Source organism: Lampetra fluviatilis, chromosome 9, assembly GCF_964198595.1.
Source record: "Lampetra fluviatilis chromosome 9, kcLamFluv1.1, whole genome shotgun sequence".
Lineage (NCBI taxonomy): Eukaryota > Metazoa > Chordata > Hyperoartia > Petromyzontiformes > Petromyzontidae > Lampetra > Lampetra fluviatilis.
In genome coordinates, this window is record NC_136283.1 from 11869000 (window position 1) to 11891990 (window position 22991).

The window sequence follows — 22991 nt, forward strand, 5'->3', positions numbered from 1 at the left end:
CAATCCACGTTTCATGAAGCTTAGTCGAAGGTCACCGCATCACTCTCGAGAACGTTTGTCTCATTGCCTGACGGATCATACCGGGATTTAGAATTAACGACGTCCATTTCGCCAAGATGAGGGCATTAGTTGTCTCGAACGTGACGTGAAGACACGTGGCAGGTGGGGCCACCGACTCGCACTCGCCCTGGCCACCAGACCTCGACATTAGCATCGAGCTGCTGAACATCCCGCTGCTGCCATCATACGCAAAAGTAGAATATTATTACCTTGATTCCCCTTGTAAAATGTATCGTGTTACTTTTTTCACACAATCTCAATGTAATTGTTCAATTTTTTTCGTAGACAGTTTTTATTTGTTTGATATATTTTTTTTTATTGGATTCCTTGGTTTGTGGGCAGTTGGATGACTGCGTTAATTTGCACACACGCGAGGCAGTGATTACCCAAGGCGAACTTGGTCGACACGATGAAATGAGAGAGACGGAAGCGGGCGCGTTGGAGAAATTTGGAAAAACCGAACTTAACAAAGAAGCAATTTGACCAAAGTGGAACATTTGAATCAGAGCGTGTTGCCTACCGTAACAAGTGGATCAAAAAACATGGACGTTGGCGACGAAAGTGGCACACGAGCTGAAGTGCGCGCACGCACGGAGAGAGGCGTCACGCTTGGAATTGCATTGAGACGCATCGAGGAGAGGCGCGCACGCGTCAGAGAACACGCGCACAAGAGACGCGTCCTCTTGGCTTGGTCACATTTGGCTTGATACGACAACGGTCGATGAGCGGTGGGACGATTGTGACCAACTAACGCCGGAGCGAGTGGCCGTGAAAGGGGATGAAGAGATCAGATCAGCTGCCGGTGGTCAAGGTACAGACCAGGGGGTCGCCAACCTGCGGCTCTTTCAGGACTGCTTCGCGACCTTATTTATTAAGGAACCACCGTCTCGTATTCGCATTGCATCGCGGCTCTTGAGATATTGAGGGTTATACCGAATTCTTAACAAGAAAAAAGGCTCTTGTTGTTGTTGTTTTGGTTACCGACCCCTGATCTAGAGGGAGGGATCGTGCCATCGTGGCGAGGCCACGAGAGACGACAACAGCATGGGGCGTGTGGTCAATGGAGCCCAAACAGCCCCCCAATCCTCCCGCCACTCTCACGATGCACCTCTTCTGCACAGCTACACTGGCAAGCACCGACGCTCATTCCTCGTGTCCGCGGCGCAACGCGTGAATCCGCGCGCTCGTTTACGCATCGCTGCTGCCACTGGCCGTGCGGCTCCGTGCGGCTCCACGCGGCTCCGCGCGGCTCCCCCGAGAGTGAATCCCTCTCGCGACTCTGGCTCGTGGGCGCCGCCATGGATGCGACTCCGCCGAGCCGCGCGGAGCAGTCGCTGTCGAGCGGCACGAGTGGCGGCGGCGGCTGTGCCGTGACCCCCATCGATCGCCTCTAATGGCCGCGGGGAGCGAGACACGCGGAGGGGGGTGGGGCGGGTTGCGTGAGAGAGAGAACGAGAGGTTTTGTGGTTGGGCGGTTGCGTGAAAGGTTGGGTGGTTGCATGAGGGGGTGGGTGGTCGCGTGAGAGAGCGAGAGGAGAGTGGGTGGTTGCGTGCGGGTGAGTGGTTGGGTGGTTGGATTGTGGGGTGAGAGGATTGGGTGAGAGGGTGGGTGGGTGGTAGGATGACGGGGGGAGGGGTAAAGGCTGCGCGGGTGTGGATGGGGTGGGGGTGTGGAGTCGTGGTTCGCTCGGCGCTGGAGTTAAAGTTCCGCGGGAGTTGCAGATCGCTGCTCGGCTCCGCTGCGCTGCGCTCGGGTTTTGTCCTCATAGAGGAAACCGCGCGCGGCTGCAGCAACAGCAGCAGCAGCAGCAGCGGTGGCGGCGTCTCCCGCAACGGGACGCGTCCTGCTGACGGCCGCGGCGCTCGTTGGAGCAGAGTCTGAGTGCGTGTGAAGAACGCGTGCGAGCGTGAGGGCGCTGTGAGGGGTGTGAGAGCGCTGTGAGTGGTGTGAGAGTCGGGAGATCTGCACCTGAGACTGTGGAGCTGTGCGCGTTGGAGTGTAGAGCCCTGCGCGTGGGGAGCTCTGCGCGTGAGAGTGTGGAGCTCTGTGCGTGAGAGTGAGTGAGTGGTGGTGTTGGTGATGATTTCTCGACTCGCGCTCGCCGCGTGCCTCGTGCTGTTCGCGTGGCCCCGACTCGACGCGAACGGCGCGAGCCCCGGGGTCGAGCAGTCGCAGCACCACGGACAGCTCCAGCACCACGGACAGCTCCAGCACCACGAGCAGCTTCAGCACCAGGGACAGCACCACGAGCAGGTGATCCCACCGTCACCACGCACAGCGCGCCGCGTGTCTGTCCGTCACATCCATCGGCGTCGCACGCACGCATAGAGGCCTCCTGTTTGCTGACATGCAGCACTCTGTGGGCAAGGCTCGCCGAATCACGCAGAGATGCGTACATCTACTAAACCTGTTGGACTGCCGTGTGGCCAGCAGCGGCGGGTTATGCTATTGGGCCCGTGACTTAGGCTGTGCGGACCTTGTGGGTGCGATCGCTTTCGTGCACGCGGTCGTTTTTTTTCTCTCCAAGGTAACTCCGGGATTTGTCCCGCGCGGAAAGAGAAACAAAAAAAACGCACTCGTAAATTATGAACGGGATAGACATTCCAATGCAGGAGCCTCCCGAGCAAGTCTCAGGGCTCAGGGCTCGACTCTACACCAACGAATGCCCGATCCTCAGGCGAATCTGCATAAAGGCGGCGTGCGCGTTCACGCGCACCGGCACGTACAGCGCATTCCAGGCGCCACTGCATGACGCTCATCCGGGCGAGTTGTGCGCTGCGATGTGAGCCAGTTGCGGTGTGAGCCAGTTGCGGTGTGAGCCAGTTGCGGTGTGAGCCAGTTGCGATGTGAGCCAGTTGCAATGTGAGCCAGTTGCGGTGTGAGCCAGTTACGGTGTGAGCCAGTTGCGGTGTGAGCCAGTTGCGGTGTGAGCCAGCTGCTATGAGAGCCAGCTGCGATGAAAGCCAGCAGAGCTCTATATCGGTAGCGAGGCGTGAGCAACACGCGTGCAGTGTCCGTGTGCATTCGAACCGATGTTCACACCCGACTGCTGCGAGATATTGAAAATGTGCGCACGCGTGTCATGATGTGTTTGCTATGTGCGTGTGTGTGAGGATAGGTCGACTCAGCCTCAAATGAGTACCAAGTTCGATGTGTAAATATCGCCACTAGGGAGACAAAGGCGGCCGGGCGTGGTGTTAGCTACCCACCCCCTCGTGTGCCGTGCCGGCATTCATAGGTGCTCGCTAACAGCACTTGCCCCAACAGTCTGTTAAGGCTATATAGGGGATTTTTTTCTTTGCCTTTGTTAATCGGGGAGCGGCAATGTAGCGGTTAGGGCGCTGGGCTTCGAACCCGGCGACCCGAGTTCTAATCTCGCTCATGGCCAAAACCAGTGACGATTACCTGAATCGGTCCTGGGCCTCCTTCCCTATGTCGACTCAGCCTCAATTGAGTTCCTGGTACTGTGTGTAAACATCGCCACTGGGGAAACAAAGACGGTCGGGCGTGATGCTGGCCACCCACCCCTTCGTTTGCCGTTCCGGCCTTCATAGGTGCTCGCCAACAGCGCTTGCCCCAACAGCCTGTTAAGGCTACACGGGGGGATCTGTGACAGCACAGAGACACACAGAGAGACACACACAACATAGACACACAGGGACTGTGTCTCTGAGACTGTGTCTCTGTGTTGTCTCTCTCTGCTTGTGTGTCTGTCTGTATGTCTCCGTGTCTGTGTTTTGTCTCTCTGATAAGTTTAGTTCTACCTGATAACGACTGCTTGTGTTGCAATCGAAACGTCTTATTCTATTATTTAATGTATTTTCTGTCTACGTGATTTTACCGAAAGAACCGAAGAGTAATTCCTGCAGTCAAGAAAGCTTCAAATAAAATTTACGCTAATTTTGTTCCAGAATTTGGTCCCGCTGCATTGATGATGTCCACGTGCGTTTGGAGCAATTGGCTGTCAGAAATGTGCACGTGATAACTTAATTCATTGGGATATCATTTGTGGCCAGGGCGCTTCTGAAAAAAGAGCCATATAGCTCAGTGGGCCTTACCTGGTGAAATACAAAATAGTATCTCATCACTTGAGTTTAGTTTCACCATCTGGTCCAGGAGCTTCCCCCTTGTCTGTCACTCAAAGAGCAGACCTCATCTCTGCAAGTTCGACATTCGGAGCGTCCGCCTTTCCGGCTCAGAGTCGGCTTGGTCCCTGCGCCGTCTGCATTTTGTCCCATAGAGATCTGTCTAAACCCCCCCCCCCCCCACACACACACTTGTGTTCAGATGCCACCTCTATCGTGGGCGATAGTTCCATTGTTCTCCCGAATGGCGCCCATTGGCGACTGCCAATCATCACCCGGCTCTGTGCTACCTCCCGGCTCCCGTGTGTTGCTGTGACGTCTGCTTCACTCGTGCCCGTGTTCAAATCTACGAAGAAAAAATATCTTTATAGCTCATCGGATTCCTGCAGTACAAATACATGTTGTGATTATGAAGGCTCTCGAGTGCCCCTTGCGTGTTCCGTAGAGACGATGAAGGGGCCGGGTGAGGCCTCTCCTCCACGGCCTCCTTCACTCGTCCTCCCTTCCTCTTCGAGATCATCCCTCACCGAGTCCACGCAGCGTGTGTCTTCCTCTGCGTCTTGTTCCGCGCGTGCGTAACGCCTCGTGTGGGATCCCCTCTCAACTCGCCTCCCATCCACTGAGGTCGTCGCTTTTGGATCTGCTCTGTCAGTGTCTCGTCCAAGTCGTTCTCCTGTTGCTCTCAGTTCTACTTCGCAGCTCGCTCCTGCTGCTGCTGCTGTTGCTGCTCTTTTGTGTTGTACTTGCAGAAGGCTCGCCTGTGCAGCAGTGCCCCGAGTCACAGATCGGTGGGGCGATTTAGAGTGATCATTCAATGCCCAGGGGTTCGCAGGCAATATTTTCATTCACGATACATGTTTTGGGTAAAACCGAGTGGTGATCCGACAAAATGTGTGTCGTTCAGGCCCTCCACCATCCAACGCCGCCAAACATATTGTCACGTGGTGTACCAGCGTTAATAGAACGCGCCGAAAATTGTTGGTTCAGCTCACTCGCTGGGAGAGTTGAAGAACAATTCTCGCAGCTAAATTTAACAGCAATTGGATAACGTGACGTTTCCTTTGAAACATCATGATGACCAGATCCAGCAAAACGGAATGACAATCCTGGAAGTCAGAATTATTTTTGAATCAACGAAATTTATTTCAATATGTTGGGTGGTGGAGGCTCGCACGACGGAAAATTTGCCAGATCATCATCACGTGGCATAACCCAAAAAATCATCACGTGGCCTAAACAAATTAATCGCGAATCATAACATTGACTACGAAATCTAGACCTGGAGTGGTAACCGTGAATTTGATGGTAGCGCCGTGACTCGGCTTCCCTGCCTTCTCAGGAAATAACGCGAAGCCCCTGGATGTGAAGTGGGCGTCAACGCCTCGGCAACGCCGTGCGGTGCCCCCTTCTGCCCACGAGGTCCTCAATTTCACCCTCTGGAAGCTCGATAATAATAGCTCTCCTCGCGGGGCTCATCAATGCAGAACACGAGAGAGAGAGAGAGCCGATAGTACTCACCGCTTGTGAAATATTGAGCCCCTTTCTCTGTCTCTCTCTGTCTCTCTGGCCGTGTCGGAGCCGCGAGCGGGGCTGTCGCTGTTCCCCGTGGAGGTCGCCGTTGCAGCCGTAACTCACTCGCGTTTTGTGCGGCGAGGGGCTGGCTGACGGGACGGACTCAATGCCGCTCGGCGCTCATTGATCGTCGCTCGCTCGCTCGCTCGCCCGAGAGGGCCCTGAATCCTCACGCATCCCACACCGCCCTCCGCTGTAATTACCGCGACGGCCGCCTCTCGTCTCGCGAATTTATAGCCGCGAACGAGAAAGGGGGGGGCTCCGGCTCGCCGTTTATCGGCCGCTCCGGTGCCGGGCGAGGCGGTTTTGTTGGGCATTGTAAAAGTTGCTGTGCTCTACGGACGTTTATAAAATGTGGTCGTGATGATGATAAAGTCGGTCACTGTTGAACTCTTGCATTTGTCGTCATACGGTGAGTGTGCTCAGATGTGATTGCGATATGCGTACCAGTGCTCCTTGATTGTGTAATGATGATGACCATGATGATAATGACGATGGTAATCGCTTGTGTCGTTTGGTTGTGTCCAGGATGCACCGCTCCCCGGGAGGTCACGGACCGCGTCTGAAGGAGGTGCGTGTGTTGCGGCTCGGGGTCGATGTGGCATTGACCGTCAGGCTCCTGTCTCCTCCTCTTTCCTCCTCTCTCCTCCTCTTCCTCGTCGCACTCATTCATTTATCGATCAGGGTCGCACTATTGACCCGCATGGGATAAACAAATCGCGCTGCTGCTCATTACCCACCCCACAAAATTGTAATGCGAGTGGACGCTAATGCGTCGTATTACAAACTACGACGGCTGAAATACGAACAATGTTGAAAGCCATCCTTTTTTAATAACTTAACGGATGGTATTTGTAGGGTTGTACAAGGGAATTACTCATGTGGAAACAGAAGAGAAGCCAATCGATACTTAGACCAATAGACCTTTAGCACTCGTGATGAAGGCCTATCGACTGAGATTGTTTGGGTTTTATCGTAAATTGAAAACCTGTGTTTTACTATCGAGTAAAAGCGTAAACTAAAGAGAGCATTGTGGAACAGAGTTAGAGGCTCTCCTTAAATACGTTTGGTTAGAACGGAGTGATTCTCAATGGATTACGATTATGGTGTTGACGATGGCGATGATACAACATTTTGATGACGATGGTGATGATGATACAAAATAATGATGATGGTGATGACGATGGTGATGATGCAAAATGATGATGACGATGGCGATGATACGAGTGGATGATGACGATTGTGATGATACGATTGCGGATGCGTTGAGTGCTGTTCGCGTGCTGGTCGAGGGGACTTGGCCAGACGGAGCGTTCCGAAGGCTGCGGCGAGCCTGAGTGTCGCTGCGACATGAATCCCGCTCAGCCCCATTAACCTTTGTAAAGGCTTCCCACTGTCCTTTGCAGAGGAATATTCCATCATTTTAAATTTGCCTTGGGATAGTGGTAATGTGAAAACATAATCGGGCGCATACTTTGCCCGGCCCCATTGTGTGACTCCCACACGCGCATCGCTTCACGCGCCGTTTCCCATGTTGCTCTGCCGCGTGAGCGTTCGGGACATTTCTACCGGAGGCAGTGTGCTCATTCGAGGTGACGACTCAAAACAACCGTTGATTAACCACTGCGTCGCTTGCCCCCTCGACTCGTTATGCGACGCACCACGCAACCGTGGCATGGTGGTGACGCATGTCCCGCTGACTTGTGCACAATCCGCGCAGTTCCGGGTCCATGCGTATAGCGAATTGTTTTTTTGTGTGCCGTGATTACGAAAGTCGGTCCTTTTTAGCGTGCAATTTAATCCGCTGTAGTTGTTAAATTGAACGTTGAGAAAGGTGGCGATGCAGAAGCAGCAGCAGCAGCAGTCGCAGCAGCACGTCCTTTCTTGGGCACCCCTTGGGAACATGGGGAAATGGGGAAAAAAACTGAAGCGTGACAATGATTCACCCACCCGACTGAGCAGTGCAGGTCGGGCAGCAGTAACCGATTACCAGCGTAAAGGCAATGACAGAAGATGTTAAACGACCTCTGTGGGTTAACAGCAACGTCCGAACACGATGCGCGGATCTTCTGTCAAGCGGGCAAGGCAGAGCGCACCGAGGAGTTCGGCTCATTCGGTGCAAGGTCATGATTAGTGGGGGACGGTGAAAGCGGAGAGGCGCAAGGAGGACGGGGACAGACGATTGCCTCTGCAGGAGTCCCCACGCGCGAGAGGGTGGGTGGGCGGCGTCAGGCCGTCAAGTTGATTCTGTGCCACCAGGCGAGAACTCAAGAGGCCAGATATAGGAGTCTTGCGGTGCAAGAGCGACCCAAGGTCATTTGCAACGCGACTGCAAAGCTTTGGTGTCAGCGGATGAACGAACCAGTTAGGTTTGCACGCAGTGCAGACACGGTGGTTTGCGGCACTGTGGCCTTGTGGGTGCTACTCGCTGTCAGCACTTGCCCCTGCAGTCTGTTACAGGCTATACGGGGGATCTTTGTCTGTTGGCACGTGTTCACGCCGCAGTGGTTCTCGTCACCAAAGCGTGGCCCTGGTGCCGCAGGGGACAGTGGTGGTGGTGGTGGTGCTGAGTGTGGCGAGCGCCAGGCTCAGTGCCAGACGCTGCGCCTCGCGTGGTGATCAGAGACCACCTGGGGGGTTGCAGTGGAAATAATGCAGGCCTCGTTGGTGGTCTGCATTCTGGCTAGTGTTCCGTATGATTCAGTCCCTATAAAGACACAGTGAAGACGCGTTCATGTCGTGAGCCGTGCTGGCCTTCATAAGTGCTCGCTAACAGCACTTGCCTCAATGGCCCGTGTGGACTATTTTGCGGGTATTTTTTTCTTCTTCAAATTTGGCCACTTTGCGTCATGAAGACGGCACGCACGCAATGGATAAATGGCCCCCCATGAGATCTACGCAGTAGACGGCGCGTAGCATCGTTATGGCGAATAGACCCGCAGTAATAACCAGGGGCGGCCGCTGCTTTCGAACCGCGAACATCTGCAAACGCTAGGCCACGTGAACGCCTCTCCATCCTGGAGCGCGCTAGGGAGGGAGTGCGGAGAGCAGCAGCAGATGTACCCCCCCCCCACCCCCCATCAACCGCAGGATGCGTGCGTAGCTCCACGCTCTCATCGAGTTTCAATTTAATGTCCGCGGCTCACCAAGGCAGAATTAAGGCCCCCTCAGGGTGCAGTTTTAATGCACGAGCTTCCCAGAAACACACTGAACTATGCAACGATGGGGGTTTTTTTTAGTTTGGTGTTGATATCATTTTTTAGTTGATGTCTTACGTAAACATGCGTAGTAGCCTTCGATATGTAACGCTCGTAGCATTGACATCGCAGGTTCAGGCGTGGAAGTTGGACACCCTGGATCGTGACGTGAGAATTCAGAACGGGGAGGGGGGGGGATGGTGGCTGATGGCCGCGGTGAGGGATGGGAGCTCCGAACGCACGGATTCACAGAATCCCCCAGGGGTCTCCGCTCAACGGAGCCCCCCCCGCTCGCCCGGTGCTGCCAAATCCTTCGCTGTCTCACTTTTTCAGTGGCGGGATTAGAGCGGCCGGCCCCAGAGGGAGCGAGCGCACGCGGGGGAGAGGAACCCTCCTCCTCCTCGTCGCCGCCGCGTTACCTTGCAGCCTGCTTCTCGCGAGGCTTTAGCCGCCATCGGTCGTGATGATGGCGCCGGGCCGAGGGGGCACACCCCGCTCACTGAGCCTGCGGTCACGGCACCCGCAAAGGCTCCTCCGTGCTCGGTGCTGGCACGGAACCCGTTCTCCCACCGATTCAGACGAAGACGGCCATGCGCTTGTTTCGCGCGGTGGTTTGTAACATTCTGCAAACAACAAAACGAACAAACTAAAAAGTCCAGCGATTAGTACGAGAATCTTTAAATGGGTCCGAGTCTAACAACGCGGATTCGTACTCTTAGTTTTTTCGGTAAAGTCACGTAGGTAAAAAATGAAATTAAAATTAATACAAATAAAATTTAAAAAATCACGCGGATTCGGTTTCCGGTATTGGACCCTGCAATTGCGACCGCTCCTCGTGGAACCTCACGCGCGCCTCCGTGACACAACGTGAGCTGAGTGATCGTCATCACCCCACGGGCCACCTCGAGTCCCGTGACACACACGCCGCGTGGCCCTTCGTCACCACGCGCAAGGACACCGTTCCACGAGGGTCAATCTTTGCCATTCACGCCGCTTTGTCAAGTCTCGTTACGTGGATTTGAATCGCTCGTCGGCGAATCACGAACGTAGATGTCTCAGAGATTCACAATGCTATTATGTTCATTCGCATGATGGCAGAAAGGTGTTTCAGGAGCCAAATGGCAATGTAGAGGTCTGGTAGCCACGACATGGCTTCAGGAGAGAGTTGGTGTAGTTCTGCTATTCTTCTGGACCATATTTACTACGTGGTCCATAGTTCGGGTTGTATGGCCACAGTCGCCCTACTGTGGCTTACCTTTAATTTCTAATTAATGAAGGAGATGTTGGCATCGGCCTGTTGATGCTTTGATGCGGTTGATGGTTCCCACCAGTGCCTTCGAGGACGAATGTCAATGCCAGGAGGTGCGATGACGTTTGACTCTCGAATTCGGTGTTTCGTCTGTTCGCCAGCGTTTCTCGGGGTCTGGGTGAGATTCTAGGATGGTGACAGCAGCGCGATGGCAGAAGGAGGGGTGGGGGGGTCGGGACTTGAGTTGGCGGCGAGGAACAACGTTGAGGTTTCGTTTGGGGTGCGAGAGATTCACGAAGCAGACACCGATAGCAGCGGCGCTGCCGATTCGTGCGCTCAATGCCCTCAGTGTGGCCGTTAGGCTCGGCACGTCGACCGGTCACGGCGTGCGAGTGCGATAAGAGCGGAGCCATCCTGCAAAGGGCAGAAAGAACCCCTGTTGGACCCCTGTCGGACCCCTGTCGGACCCCTGTCGGACCCCTGTCGGACCCCTGTTGGACCCCCGATTGCGGACGGCCGGGGAGTGGCAGCACAGTGGTGACCCTCGCGCATCATAGCGAAAAGGTCACGGGTTCGATTCCCGACTCGGGCACCTCTCTGTGTGGAGTTTCGTAATGAGAATATTTATTAAATTTTATACTGGAGGAATCCGATGAGCGATGAAGCTCTTTTTCACAGATGTCCATTATTTTCGCAGATGTCCAGTTTGTATGGTCTCTCTCCCCCTGTTCTGCGTGGGGGTTCCTGTGGGTTCTCCAGCTTCCCCCCATTGCTAATAAACCACGCGATGTCGCTCGCAGTGGCCAAACATCCCAAATGCTGGGCAATGGCGTTGCAAATTACTCAATTTGGATCGCACACAGCGGCAGCAGCGCCCCCTGCTGCAAATATTTGGCGAGACCCTCCAAGACAACAGGCGCCATGGAGATGCAGCGATGTCACGAAGGAGCATGGTGCGTTGTGGCACTGCAGGACCGTAGGGCATGGTGCCACGGTTGCCACCTGTCCAGGTATGACCCCTGACAGTCCTGGACTTGACATCTGTGTGTGGAGCGGCATCTGTATGTCAGGTGGCAAGAACTGATGTTACTGGACATCTGTGAAAAATAACTTCAGAGCTCATCGGATTCCTCCAGTCTCAATAAAGATTCTGATTATGAATTTATTTGTACCCAGGTCAGAACTTTATCACAGTCTACTGCACACTTTTTTTTCTCATGAACCTCGCCAGACATCCGGATTTCGTCTGTGGTGGAAACGGTGGCAAGCCTAGATGGCGACGATGTGGCCTTTCATCCATCCGTGGGTAGAACATTAATGCTGCTGCTGATTAATGTATTTTCATTTACAAACCACCCACCAGACATGGTATCTTGAACCGTGCTGGGTGGCATTACAGGGCGGAGGTCTTGGCGAGGTAAGAGCCCCCATCTGCTCAAACGTTCCCTCCCGGGCCTCGCTCCTGTGGCCGAGTGCGCTCGCACGAGGTCGCGAGCGCGCACCACAGGGATGCAGCACGTGGTGCGGTGGAGGGGGTGGGAGTCTGCCGGCACGGTCATGCTAACAACAAAAATGTTCTCTGGAAAACGAACCGAAGCAGACAATCTGCCTTTTGGGAGCCCATCATTTCAGCAGCATTGGGTCAATAAAAGCAAACTCTGGATCGGTTTTGATATTCAGTGTCTCGTCAGCAGAGTCAAGATTGAGCCTCATCTGACAATGAGTGTGTGGAGGGGTGTTCACTCTCCTCTTAGTTTTCAAAGGCTGCCGGATGTTTCTAAAATTAACTGAGGTGCAATTCGTTGGTAACTTCACGAACACAACCGACCTTTGGCTCATTGTTGATTTTTTTTCAATTCCTTTTCTTCGTATCTTTTTCAATTGAATTCCAATTGTTCTATCAGTGACATGTCAAGAGATGAAAAAAAAATCTCGGTTTGGAACTTTCTCAGCGAAGCGCATTGCCCCGTGTTAGAGACCGGCTCGCTGAAGCAGATAGCACAGAACTGCTTCTGACGTTTTTCAAGTGACCTCTGCTCCACACTGGGGGTACCGCAATTTCCCAAAAGCCCGTCTCTAGGGGCGGCTCCCTTGATGTTTGTATTGCTCAGGGGCGATGGAATCAGCCCGTGTGCAGGAGCCAAGAGGGGGGCTGTTACATCGCGAAATCCGGAGACGTGGCGGCGCCTTGGGGAGGCTCAAGTCCAGCAGTGGCTGACGACGATAACGACGATAAGCAGAGGCGCTCTCGTGTGCAGCTAAACTTTTCAAAGAGCAGTCGTATTCCATCGAAATCCATTTATTAATTTACAAAAAAAGTGTGCTTATTGCGCAACAGTGCACACGTCGTTAATTACAATTATTAAAGAGTTTGTGTTATTTTTCTTCGACGCTATTTAAGATGTAATAGTTTTACCCAATACAAATTCTTGGCGTATGGCCAGATGTGAAATGTGAGATTGCTCGGCTCTGTGGCGTTTTCGACGTGGCGCCGCGCTGAAAGCGACGTCCCCGCTCTGCGGAATTTCACGCCCGAGTTTTCCACGTGCGAGAGAGGTCGTTCGTTTGTCGGACATCGCGGATTTGTTTTAATTAGAATCCTGGAATTTCCATCGTTGCGCGAGATGCAATCTCTTCCCATTGGCCGCGCTGCCACCGCGGGTGCAACTTTTTTCACATTAAAGTTTGGGCTTCTTTGCATTGGAAAACAATGCGAAGTCATTGTTAACTTTCTGTTTTGTTTCCCCGCCGAATATTTCCCTCGGGGGAGACGATTCACCGGCGGCCGTCACAACGCTGCTGCAAACAGCTTCATCACATTTTTTTTGTTGTTTGCGGATTTCGTTTAGTAAATTATTTGTCGCGCTTTTGTTTTCCAAAAAGTTTCGCAGTTATTACTATTATCGATCCAAAGTGCAATGATAATCATCATCAACATCATTTTACCGTCCGCCTTTTGCATAACGCCTCCGAAGCCCTGCGCTCCGGCGCGTTTGAGACATCGCCACAATCAGCGCAAGGCAAACCGCTTCATCCGTTAAACCGCGGGGCCGTGCGCGTGGCGACCACGCGTGCTGGGATTTAGAGGCTTTCTCTTCGCCGCGAGGGTTCAAGGTCACCGGGGGAACGTTTTCATTCGTTATTCAAGCTGCAGCGGCGGTGGCGTCGAGCGGATTACACCACGCCATCCTCGCAGACTTGAAATTCACTCCAGTGTTGGGATTGGGATGATCCCGAATTAGAAACAAGTTGAGGTTTACAGCAGCCGTGAGAAGATCACCCCGCGCCCTTGGATCTTCCTCCAGTTCCCACCGTGCGTTCATGCGATGGTCGAGATTCCACTCGGCGGTGACCTTAATCACTCACAATCCACAAGGGTGTCTGTATATACACCCTTGCGGGGGAGCGGTGGTGCAGTGGTTAGCGCACTGGGCTACGAAACCCGGTTACCCGAGTTCGATTTTTGTTCCGGCCAACACCGGTGACGGTTATCTAAACCGGTTCTATGTCTCTCCTACGTCGACTCAACCTCAAGTGGGAACCTGGTGTGGTGTTTGAACATCGCCACTGGGGAGACAAAGGCGGCCGGGCGTGGTGCTGTCCACCCACCCCCTCGTGCGCCGTGCCGTCCTTCATAGGTGCTCGCTAACTGCAGTTGGTCAAACAGCCTATTAAACGCTACATGCGGAATCTCTGTCTTTCTCTATATATACGTACACCTTGCTGAACCCAAGCAGTGTATTAATGTCAGCGAAAGTTATATTTTAAGACAACTTATTGATATTAAATATGGTTTCATTTTAGATGTCGCGTAGATTTATACGCAACGTTTATTGTTTTATTACCGTGCGATGTGAGGAGCTTTAATAATGCACAACTCTACGAAAGATGCAACGGGATGTAATCACAGCAAAGTGCATCTTTAAAGCGGCCGTGTTCAACACCAAAGTGAATTGCCGCTCAAACAGGCGTCGAGGCGGTGCTCATCCCTTTGTTTGCAGTCCCCGAGCGTGTGGTGGGAATTCCACGTTCCCACGACGGGGGCGAGTCTATCCATTACGCGACCGCCGTTGACTTTCACCTAAAAAAAAGTGGGACTTGATGCATCGCCCCAGGAGCCCCAGTCAGGATTCGAACTCGTCGCCTTTCCAACTAAGAGCGGCTCGCTGCGCTGCTGCCGCCGCCACCCGACTGGGTTTTGTAAATGAACCTCATGGCGGGACCCCGGGGTCCCATAAGCCCCCCGGCTCTCGCATAAACTGCGTTGCGACGTCATTTTATGGCTGTTGAAGGCGACGAGCTCTACGCAATGCGCCAATCAAAGTTTCAAAGTTTCGTTGCTTCTGCGAATTCGTCCTCGCCGCTGCGCTTGGACGACGCGGCAACAGAACGATCCGCGCCAGGCGGGTCGCGGCGTTCATGTTGCGCGGTGGGACGGAGTCGCCAAAAATAAATAAATCAATGGCGATTTTTGACTTCCGTTTATTCGAGACTCCGGGGTCGCGCCATGAGGTTCAAATCGTGCGCGGTCCGTTGCCTGCGTCACAAGGCAAGTCACGTGGGCAACCGGACGCTGAGTCGCGAGCAGTCGCGGTTGCGCGCCTGGGAGACAGCCAAAAGGTAATAAAGAATTCCTCTTTATTACCTTTTTAGACAACAGCCGAGAACGCATACACGCACACACACATATATACATTTGAAAAAGTTTTGTTTTTATTGCGTGAAATAAATACACGCGTTAGCAGTGTAAATTTGGAGGCAGCGTGCTGTGTTGTAAATCGTTCGAATCGTCAACTTTGGCGAAACCTCCACCGCGATGTTTAATGTTGCCAAAGCGGAGGTATGGGTGCTTAACTCTAATTTTATAGGCTCTTCCCAAGAAATATGGCCCAGATGTCAAAATAATGGGGAGGTTTTGGCTGCTGTTGGCTGCTGTTTGCGGAGACAAATTCATGCCCCACGCACTAATGGCTCCATCTGCATTAGGCACGTTCCGTTATCAAATGTATATATTTTTTATGGATTTTACAATTGCAAAGCGTCAAAATACACTGCGATGTATGTATTAAATATTCATTGTCTCTTCTAATGCGGTGTCACTGAAAGTGCAAAGCTGTAATTCATTCAGGATGCTCCTGCTTGCTACGCGGGTACCTATACAGGTATGGGTATGTATACAGGTACCTGTGTAGCTCACGAGAGAGACAGCGAGGGTCTGGCACTAACGTTCTCTCCACTCGGATTGGCACTAACAGAGCGGGCGACCCGCGTGCCAGACCTGGCGAGGCCCACGGCAGCTGCCCCGAGTTTCTGGGTTCATTCAATCACCACCGGCGCCGAGCACAAATAACGCCGCGACACGTTCCGTGTCAATAACGCCGCGGCCTTAGAGGGGGGTGGGGAGTGTATAATAGGCGACGCTTCAGGGAATGGCCAGTGGAGGTGACCTCCACTGGAGGTGACCTCTCTGTGTCGTTGTACTATGAAGAAGGGGAAGTTCCCAAAATGTCGCCTAAAAAGTTGCCAATTATACAGGTGACTGACCGTCGCCTATTGTACACTTTTCATTTTCAGGCCAGGGTGTTATTGGCGAATGTGTTGGGTTTTTTTCGTGAGCTGTTGTTTTATTTGTTATTCGTTGTGCTCCGGAGACCGGGAGATCGTCGATCGACGTTCGGTCGCCGGGGGGGGGCGGGTTGATGGTGGCGTTGGTCGTTGATTCCTCGCTCAGCGGAGTGGTGGAGCGCGTGAAGGCTGCCAGCTTCCACCGCTGTGCACCGCTGCCACCGCAGGATCACCACCACCACCACCATCCAGTATTATTGTGTTGTTTAACCACCTTCCCACGTACCAAACACGGACATATTTCTTAATAAGCCTCTCCATGACTCACTCAGGCCCCCCCACACCCCACCCTGCGAAGATGAGTGTCCCCCCTCAATGGCTGTGTGGACAGGAACCACATCTTTAGGTGTTTAATTAATAAAAGGTGCTGATGCTTGAGAATATTTAGCATCGTGTATGGCCTATGATCCCATTAAGGGGACGTAATGGCTCTAAAGATCGGTTGATGGTAAAGACATAATAGTATTTAATAGACAATCAAGGCGCTCATAGATCACATGGTGTCTATTCAGAAACCATCCTTTGGTGTTTGACCTTTGATGTTCAAAGAGATCGTAATGACCGTATCAGACCACACGAGATCCGTGTTGACGTGGTGATAGCCTCGCCTCATGCCGTGGGCTCATGGTATTCGCGTTTTTCACTTGGAATGAAATTTGTAGGAATTGACGTCGCGATTGTGTCACCGTTTACCACACAAATACAACAACAAAACCCCCATCATTTAGAAACGTCGCCCATGCAGCATTGTGGGAAAGACAATTACCGCCGTTGTCACTTGAGGCACAGGCTCAGCTGACACAACCTCTCACTCGATGGCCGAGTTCGCTACAGGACGGAGCTCAAAGCAGTTTGGAGGAAATGTCTCGATGTTAAACTCAGTTGTGAGACTGGGTGGTAGTGGGTGGGAGGTGCTCTTAATCGGTCGCTACTGTGGCGAGATGTTAACTACCTCGCCTGGTATGCAGGGCGTTGTGGTTTCGTTCCCGACTCTGACGCCTGCTATATATTTGGAGTTTGCGTGTCTTTCTCTCCGTGGTCGCGTGGAAATTTCTCCGGGTCCTCCGGTTTTTCCCTCCACATTTAGAAACCTGTGTTTATGTTTAGAGTATTTGGCTGCTATACATTTGCACGCAATAAGCCACTTTGTCGCTTCTGAAAAATACCTTTTTATCTCAGTGGGCTTTACCTTGTAAAATAAAAAAAGTTTAGTTTTAGTTTAAAATGTGATCAACACATCGGCAGCGCATCACGACAATATATCTGTAATCTTGTCGGGTGGTGGAGGGTTAACGTCGAGAATTTGACCATTAACTTACGGTCACGTGGCCCCACCCACAAAGAAAAACACGGATCACGAGATGTCACCATCGCATGTACCTTATGTTGAACTTATTTCGCACCGTATGTAGCCAACCGTGCTCGTCCGAGGTGTGCAGGGGGGGGGGGAAGGACAACAAACGAACACAAAAAAAACAGTGCTAAAGAATCTTCTTGGTTCTTTCGGTAAAGTCACGTAGAAGGGAAGTAATAAAATAATAAAAAATGAAACATAATAAAATAATATAATAATGTAATTATTAAAATAATATTATACAAATATTATTATATTATTTTATTTCCCTTCTACGTGACTTTACCGAAATAACCAAGAAGATGAATCCCTGCAGTCACAAAAGCTTTAAATCGAAGTGCTAAAGAAATTCGTGTATGTATTTGGAGCTCATTGCAAGTCGGGAAGAGACCAAAGCCCGTGAAACCAAAAACTGGGAGCCGTAATAAGGTGCCGGTGAGGACGGCTGCCCTCTGAGTGTCTAACCAACGCAGCCGTGGCAGGGATAGCAGCAACAACAGCAGCAGCAGCGCCGAACCCAGCGTGCTCGCCTCACCGTGAGAGTCTGGGCTAATGCTGTTTGACATTCCCCTTCCACCTCACTGCCTCATACCCATAACAACTGCACACAGTGATCAGCGTTGCGTGCCAGCAGCCCATTTCCTTACCCTCCTCGCCCTCCCGAGCCGGTGGTGTAGCATCAAGCCGAGCTGTCCCCTGGTACGTGAGTTTGCAAACATGAAAAGCTGCACAGTAATCGCCGCTGAAGTGTGGCAAGGTTTGCGTGTTTAGAGTCCGATCATTAATACTTAATGCCAGGAAGAGAAAGCCATATTTCCCAGGAGATGAGAGGTCGGAGTGACGGCTCTTTCAGACGCACCCAGCGAGCCAGCCAGCCAGCCACGAGCTCAAAATAGAGGTCCCCACATATTGCGTGAGGCTCATTTCCTCCAACTCTCATTTTTATTTGTGATTTGCTCTTGTTCTCGACCCAGAGCTTGCAGCCTCGATATTTCTCATCGTTAAAAAAAAAAAACACCTCCTCTTATCACTCGGACAACCTCGGCTGTCCTCGCAGTGTCTTTGACCGCTCTCCCCGACTTGTTGGGGCACCTCAGAATGTACGAGCACCGCATTTCAGCTCGTAACCAAAACACTTCAGACGATGCAGAATTATTCTAGGAAATGCGGCTATCAAAATAATCATTATCATCATGGTGATGCCTTTGCTTTATGCCCACGTACGAAGAGCCTGATGTTATGAACAGTAACAAAGCAGAAAAATTCGCCTCATTCCCATATCTGTTCCTCCGCACACACAAAAAATGTCAAGTAATTTTACACATTCCATCCGCCACGCATTTTTCTGGGAGTGTACAATTTCAGCAGCAGTGGTTCAATCGAAGCAAACGTCTGGACTGGTTTTGACATTCAGTGTCTCATTAGCAGAGTCAGACTTGCTGGAATAATTTCTGGTGATCTGCCAGATGTTTATAGGCAAGGACTCTGTTAGACATGGCTCCGAGTTCGATACGAAATTATATCCGATGTATACTCTTTGGTTGTTTCGGTAAAGTAACGTAGGTACAAAATAAGTGCCCACTTCATCAATTGTTTATTGCTGTGGTTGTTCCCACCTGATGACGGGTACTTGTGTTGCACCCGAAACGTCGTGATTTAATTTATTTTGTACCTACGTGACTTTACCGAAAGAACCAAAGAGTATGGATTCCTGCAGTCACGAAAGCTTCAAATCTAGATTATATCCGATGTAAAACAACATTATCACAACGCCATTTTGGAGAATACAAGTACTGTAACAGATTATTTATTTTTCTTTCAAAGGAGACGTGCTAAAACAAGTGCACGCGAAAGCAACATGCTAAATATAAAAACAAAGTAAATCAATACAATCAAGGCACATTATTAAAACAGTCAATACAAGACTAAAAATCAGTCGCTAAAGTGTAATGACTTGGATTATCTTCTTGGTTCTTTCGGTAAAGTCACGTAGAATGGAAATAATAAAATAATAATAATAAAACATAATAAAATAATTCTCACGACGTTTCGGCCACAACGCAAGCAGCCGTCCTCAGGTGAAGAACAGGTCTGGCGAGAAGACAGAGTCTGAATGAAGCTTTAAATCGAAATTTGACTTGGATTAGTTTCGGCGAAATTCCAACGTCTGTGACTTTTCAAACACGCCTTCAGTCCTTCCCAGTGGAGAGTTAAAGCTGTCTGTAGACTGCGATGGAATGATGTTCTAACTGTGCTGCAGATGCCACGTCAGGGCTGTTCCCAGGGGGAAAGTTCAAATTGTAACTGTACACTTTTTATTTTACCAGGTAAGGCCCACTGAGCTATTTAACTCTTTTCTCAGAAGCGACCTGGCCACAAATGATAGCCCAATGAAGTGGCTTATCGCGTGCAAATGTTATTAGCAGCCAAACACTCTAAACGCGTGTTGATTCTAAATGTGGAGGGGAAACCGGAGGGCCCGGAGAAAAATCCATGGGACCACGGGGAGACAGACATGCAGACTCCAACTACCCAAGCGTCAGGGTCGGTATCAACCCCACGACTTCCTGTATACCAGGCGAGGTAGTTAACATCTCGCAACCATGGCGCCACTGTCGCATGCAACATTTGACCTTTCCTCCACGTGAACGGCCATCAAAGTGATGCTGGAGATCCTCCTTGCTGCGGTGGACTTCAAACCTCCGTGATCCTGGTCAAAGTCGACCCTCAAGATGTTCGTTCACGTGACCCGGGAGTTGAACTCGACGTGGGGATCAGGTGGCATGGCCAGGGGCCTCCCTCGTTCCACGCTCAACGCGAAGGGAGCAGCCCGTAAATTAATTCCTGTAATTCAGCGAGTCTCTGTAGTTAATTAGCCGCTAATAATGCAAAGTGATAATACCCATGATAATTAACGTTTATTATCTGACGAAGGCAATGGAGTGGCGTCATGCTTGGGTTGGCACTGAGAGGCACAAAGAGGAACAAAGTCGAGAGGTTCGCAGCGTTGAGTGTGAAGGGAAGCGGCTGCGTCTGGAGTGGGGCTACCTCGCTACACGGGACCGGGGCACGGGGGGCCCCAGAGCGGAGACTAAAAGAGAACCCCCCGTCTGGGAGGACGACAAAGATCCCCCGTGGAGCCTTAATACAGGGTGATTCAAAAAGATGGACCCGTTTTGAAATCGCTATATCTTTCAAATTGGGTCCATCTTTTTTAAACACCCTGTAGACTATAGTAATAGGTTTTTACCCTTTCAACTGGTACAAAAACTGACACCTTCATACAAGGCATCATGTTTGCAATAACCACAACACAAGCAGTCAAAATGCAAACAAAAAGAAACAACTCTGATAACGATATGCACTGTCCTTGAAGTTGATTGGTCAAAATGTTTGCATTTTGACTGCTTGTGTTGTGGTTATTGCAAACATGATGCCTTGTATAAAGGTGTCAGTTTTTGTACCAGTTGAAAGGGTAAAAACGTATTACTATATTTTGCCACTGGTAAAGGAGATGTCTCATAGTGTAAATGCTTACCCCGAGCTCTCAATACTCTGATAGTGCACTGTTTTTGAGTTGTACGCCTTTTGGCGTCATCTGGTCCAACACCAATGGAGACTAGGCTCTAAGAAAAGCTGTCTCGGGTGTGGACCAATCAACTTCAAGGACAGTGCAAATCATTATCATTATCAGAGTTGTTTCTTTTTGTTTGCATTTTGACTGCTTGTGTTGTGGTTATTGCAAACATGATACCCTGTAGACTGTTGGGGCAAGTGCTGTTAGCGAGCACCTATGAAGGCTGGCACGGCACACGAGGGGGTGGGTGGCCAACACCACGCCCGGCCGCCTTTGTCTCCCCAGAGGCGATGTTACCGCATCGCACCAGGTACTCATTTGAGGCTCAGTCGACCTAGGGGAGGCCCAGGACCGGTTAAAATAATCGCCACTGGTGTTGGCTGTGAACGTGAATCTTACCCGGTTCGCCAGGTTCGTAGGGCAGAGCGCTGACCGCTACACGACCGCTCCACCACGCACACAAAGGGCGATGGGAAGAGCCGAAGTGCGGGCGTGGAGATGGATTGTGACAACCTTCATCCAGCAGTACATAGATCATGGCCGATAGTGAAAGTTGTTACATTAAATATAATTAAATTGTGAGAACACTGTTAATGTATATGCGTGGAATTGTTTGTGTTTTTTAAAATAGAAACTGGATGATTGGTATGATACATAACAAACGTGGGTTGGAGTGTAAGATATTCTGCTTATATCGTGCTGTGCATCTTGCCTGTTAGGAATATTTTTAACAATAACTAATTTTATTTTCTATCACGTAAACGCACGTAGGGGGCTTTTGTTGCCTGTTGAATTTCCCGGGTGAGATTTAAACCGTGTGCAGTATCGCCGGCAGGGGTGTTCGTTGTTTCGGTTGACACGGTTGTAGGATTTTCTCAAATTGCGTGCAGTCTTCATTTAAAAGGCAAAAGCGTGGCCCTGTTGTCGGGTCACGCTCCCCCCCATGTGCGGTTGATGGTGAACGCCCGAATTGGACCTGGCTTTCCCTGCACCAGTCACCCGCGGCCAAAGCCGGATTTCCCTTTCTCCCGTGCTCACGTCCAAATTGGGTTGGAGTTGCATTCTCAAAGGTTGAATTTGAAAACGTAGAATTCTTCATTCTCGTGTAAAACGCACGCTGCGTTGCTCCACGGCTGATGTGCGTCATACGCGTGTCAGAGAACACGTGAATGTTAATATTGAGAATGTCAATATCGGGGCTTGGAGCACGCCGTAAGGATTTGTAAGCCTGCAAGGATTTGAAATCGCATCTCATTTTGCGGTAATTTTCCAGTGTGGTGAGAAGTTGCACCGCTGTAGATTCCCTTTTGTTAATCACGAAAGGTGGCCGATCTCGTGATAGAGTTCACAGTGATGGACCCGATATTTCAGATGAAAAACAAATCACAGGGCCTGCAGAAGAAGTGACTGTTGATCGTTTGCAGCTCAAGTCTGTGTCTATTTTCATAGCGCATCACCATGACAATATGCACTTAAGTACAGGCGGAAATTGCATGAGAAGTATTCAGAAGAAAAAAACCCTTTATTAATTCGAGCATGAATTAATTCCTTTGCTCAGGATCCTATTATCTCCTTATCTCTTATCCACAATGACTACTCGCCTGCGGTCAGGCAGGGACGATATCAGGAATCGACAACTTGACCTAAGGGACCTGTCCTTGGGCAAGCAACTCGACGACAGGAGGGAATCATCGTGCGTCCGTCGGTCGCGTGGCGCGGTGCGTCCGCTGCCGGGGTTGTCGGTCTGGGCGAACCGGGCAGGCTGAAGGAAGCAGTCGCGCCGGATGACCCAGGGTCTGGGTTGAAGCTCGGCCGCTGACCGCGCTGGAAATGAGCCAGCATAATGTTTGTCTCGGTCTCGGCACTGCCCCTGCTCCCATCTGTCGTTTCGGGCTGCGCGTGCGTGCCGAGGCTCGTTATCCCTCGATGCGCAAACACCACCTGCTGGCACAAATATCCCGTCGTCTGTCATTTTGGGATTCGCAGAACATGACGAGGGAGCAGATATGGCCACCACGTATGCCGTCAACACTGCCACAGTGAATGTGTGCTTGTACAGTAGTATTCTAATGCCAAGACAGCCACCATTATAGTTTGATGTGGCCCACTGCTGTGCTTAGTATGATATGTTTAAAATGGGGGTTTGTCTGTAGGGATGTTGAACATCTTGCGTACCGTACGTAGCCAACCGTGCTAATGGCAGGTGCCGGGGAAGGACACCATTCTAAACACGAAACGCAGTTTTAAAGAAGTGAGTTTTCCATTTAAATT

The 22991-nt window shown here is 51.2% G+C and overlaps 1 protein-coding gene across 1 annotated transcript in view; it reads left to right on the forward strand.

Annotated features, from left to right (window-relative positions):
- Nucleotides 1-1747: 1747 nt before the first annotated feature.
- Nucleotides 1748-22991, forward strand: part of LOC144934202 (follistatin-related protein 4-like) — a 39479-nt gene continuing 18235 nt past the window's right edge. The window contains exons 1-2 of the mRNA XM_078859784.1: nucleotides 1748-2314; nucleotides 6247-6289. Of these exons, the coding sequence (XP_078715910.1) occupies nucleotides 2141-2314; nucleotides 6247-6289 (217 nt within the window). The 5' untranslated portion in view covers nucleotides 1748-2140. The remainder of the gene's footprint in view (nucleotides 2315-6246; nucleotides 6290-22991) is intronic.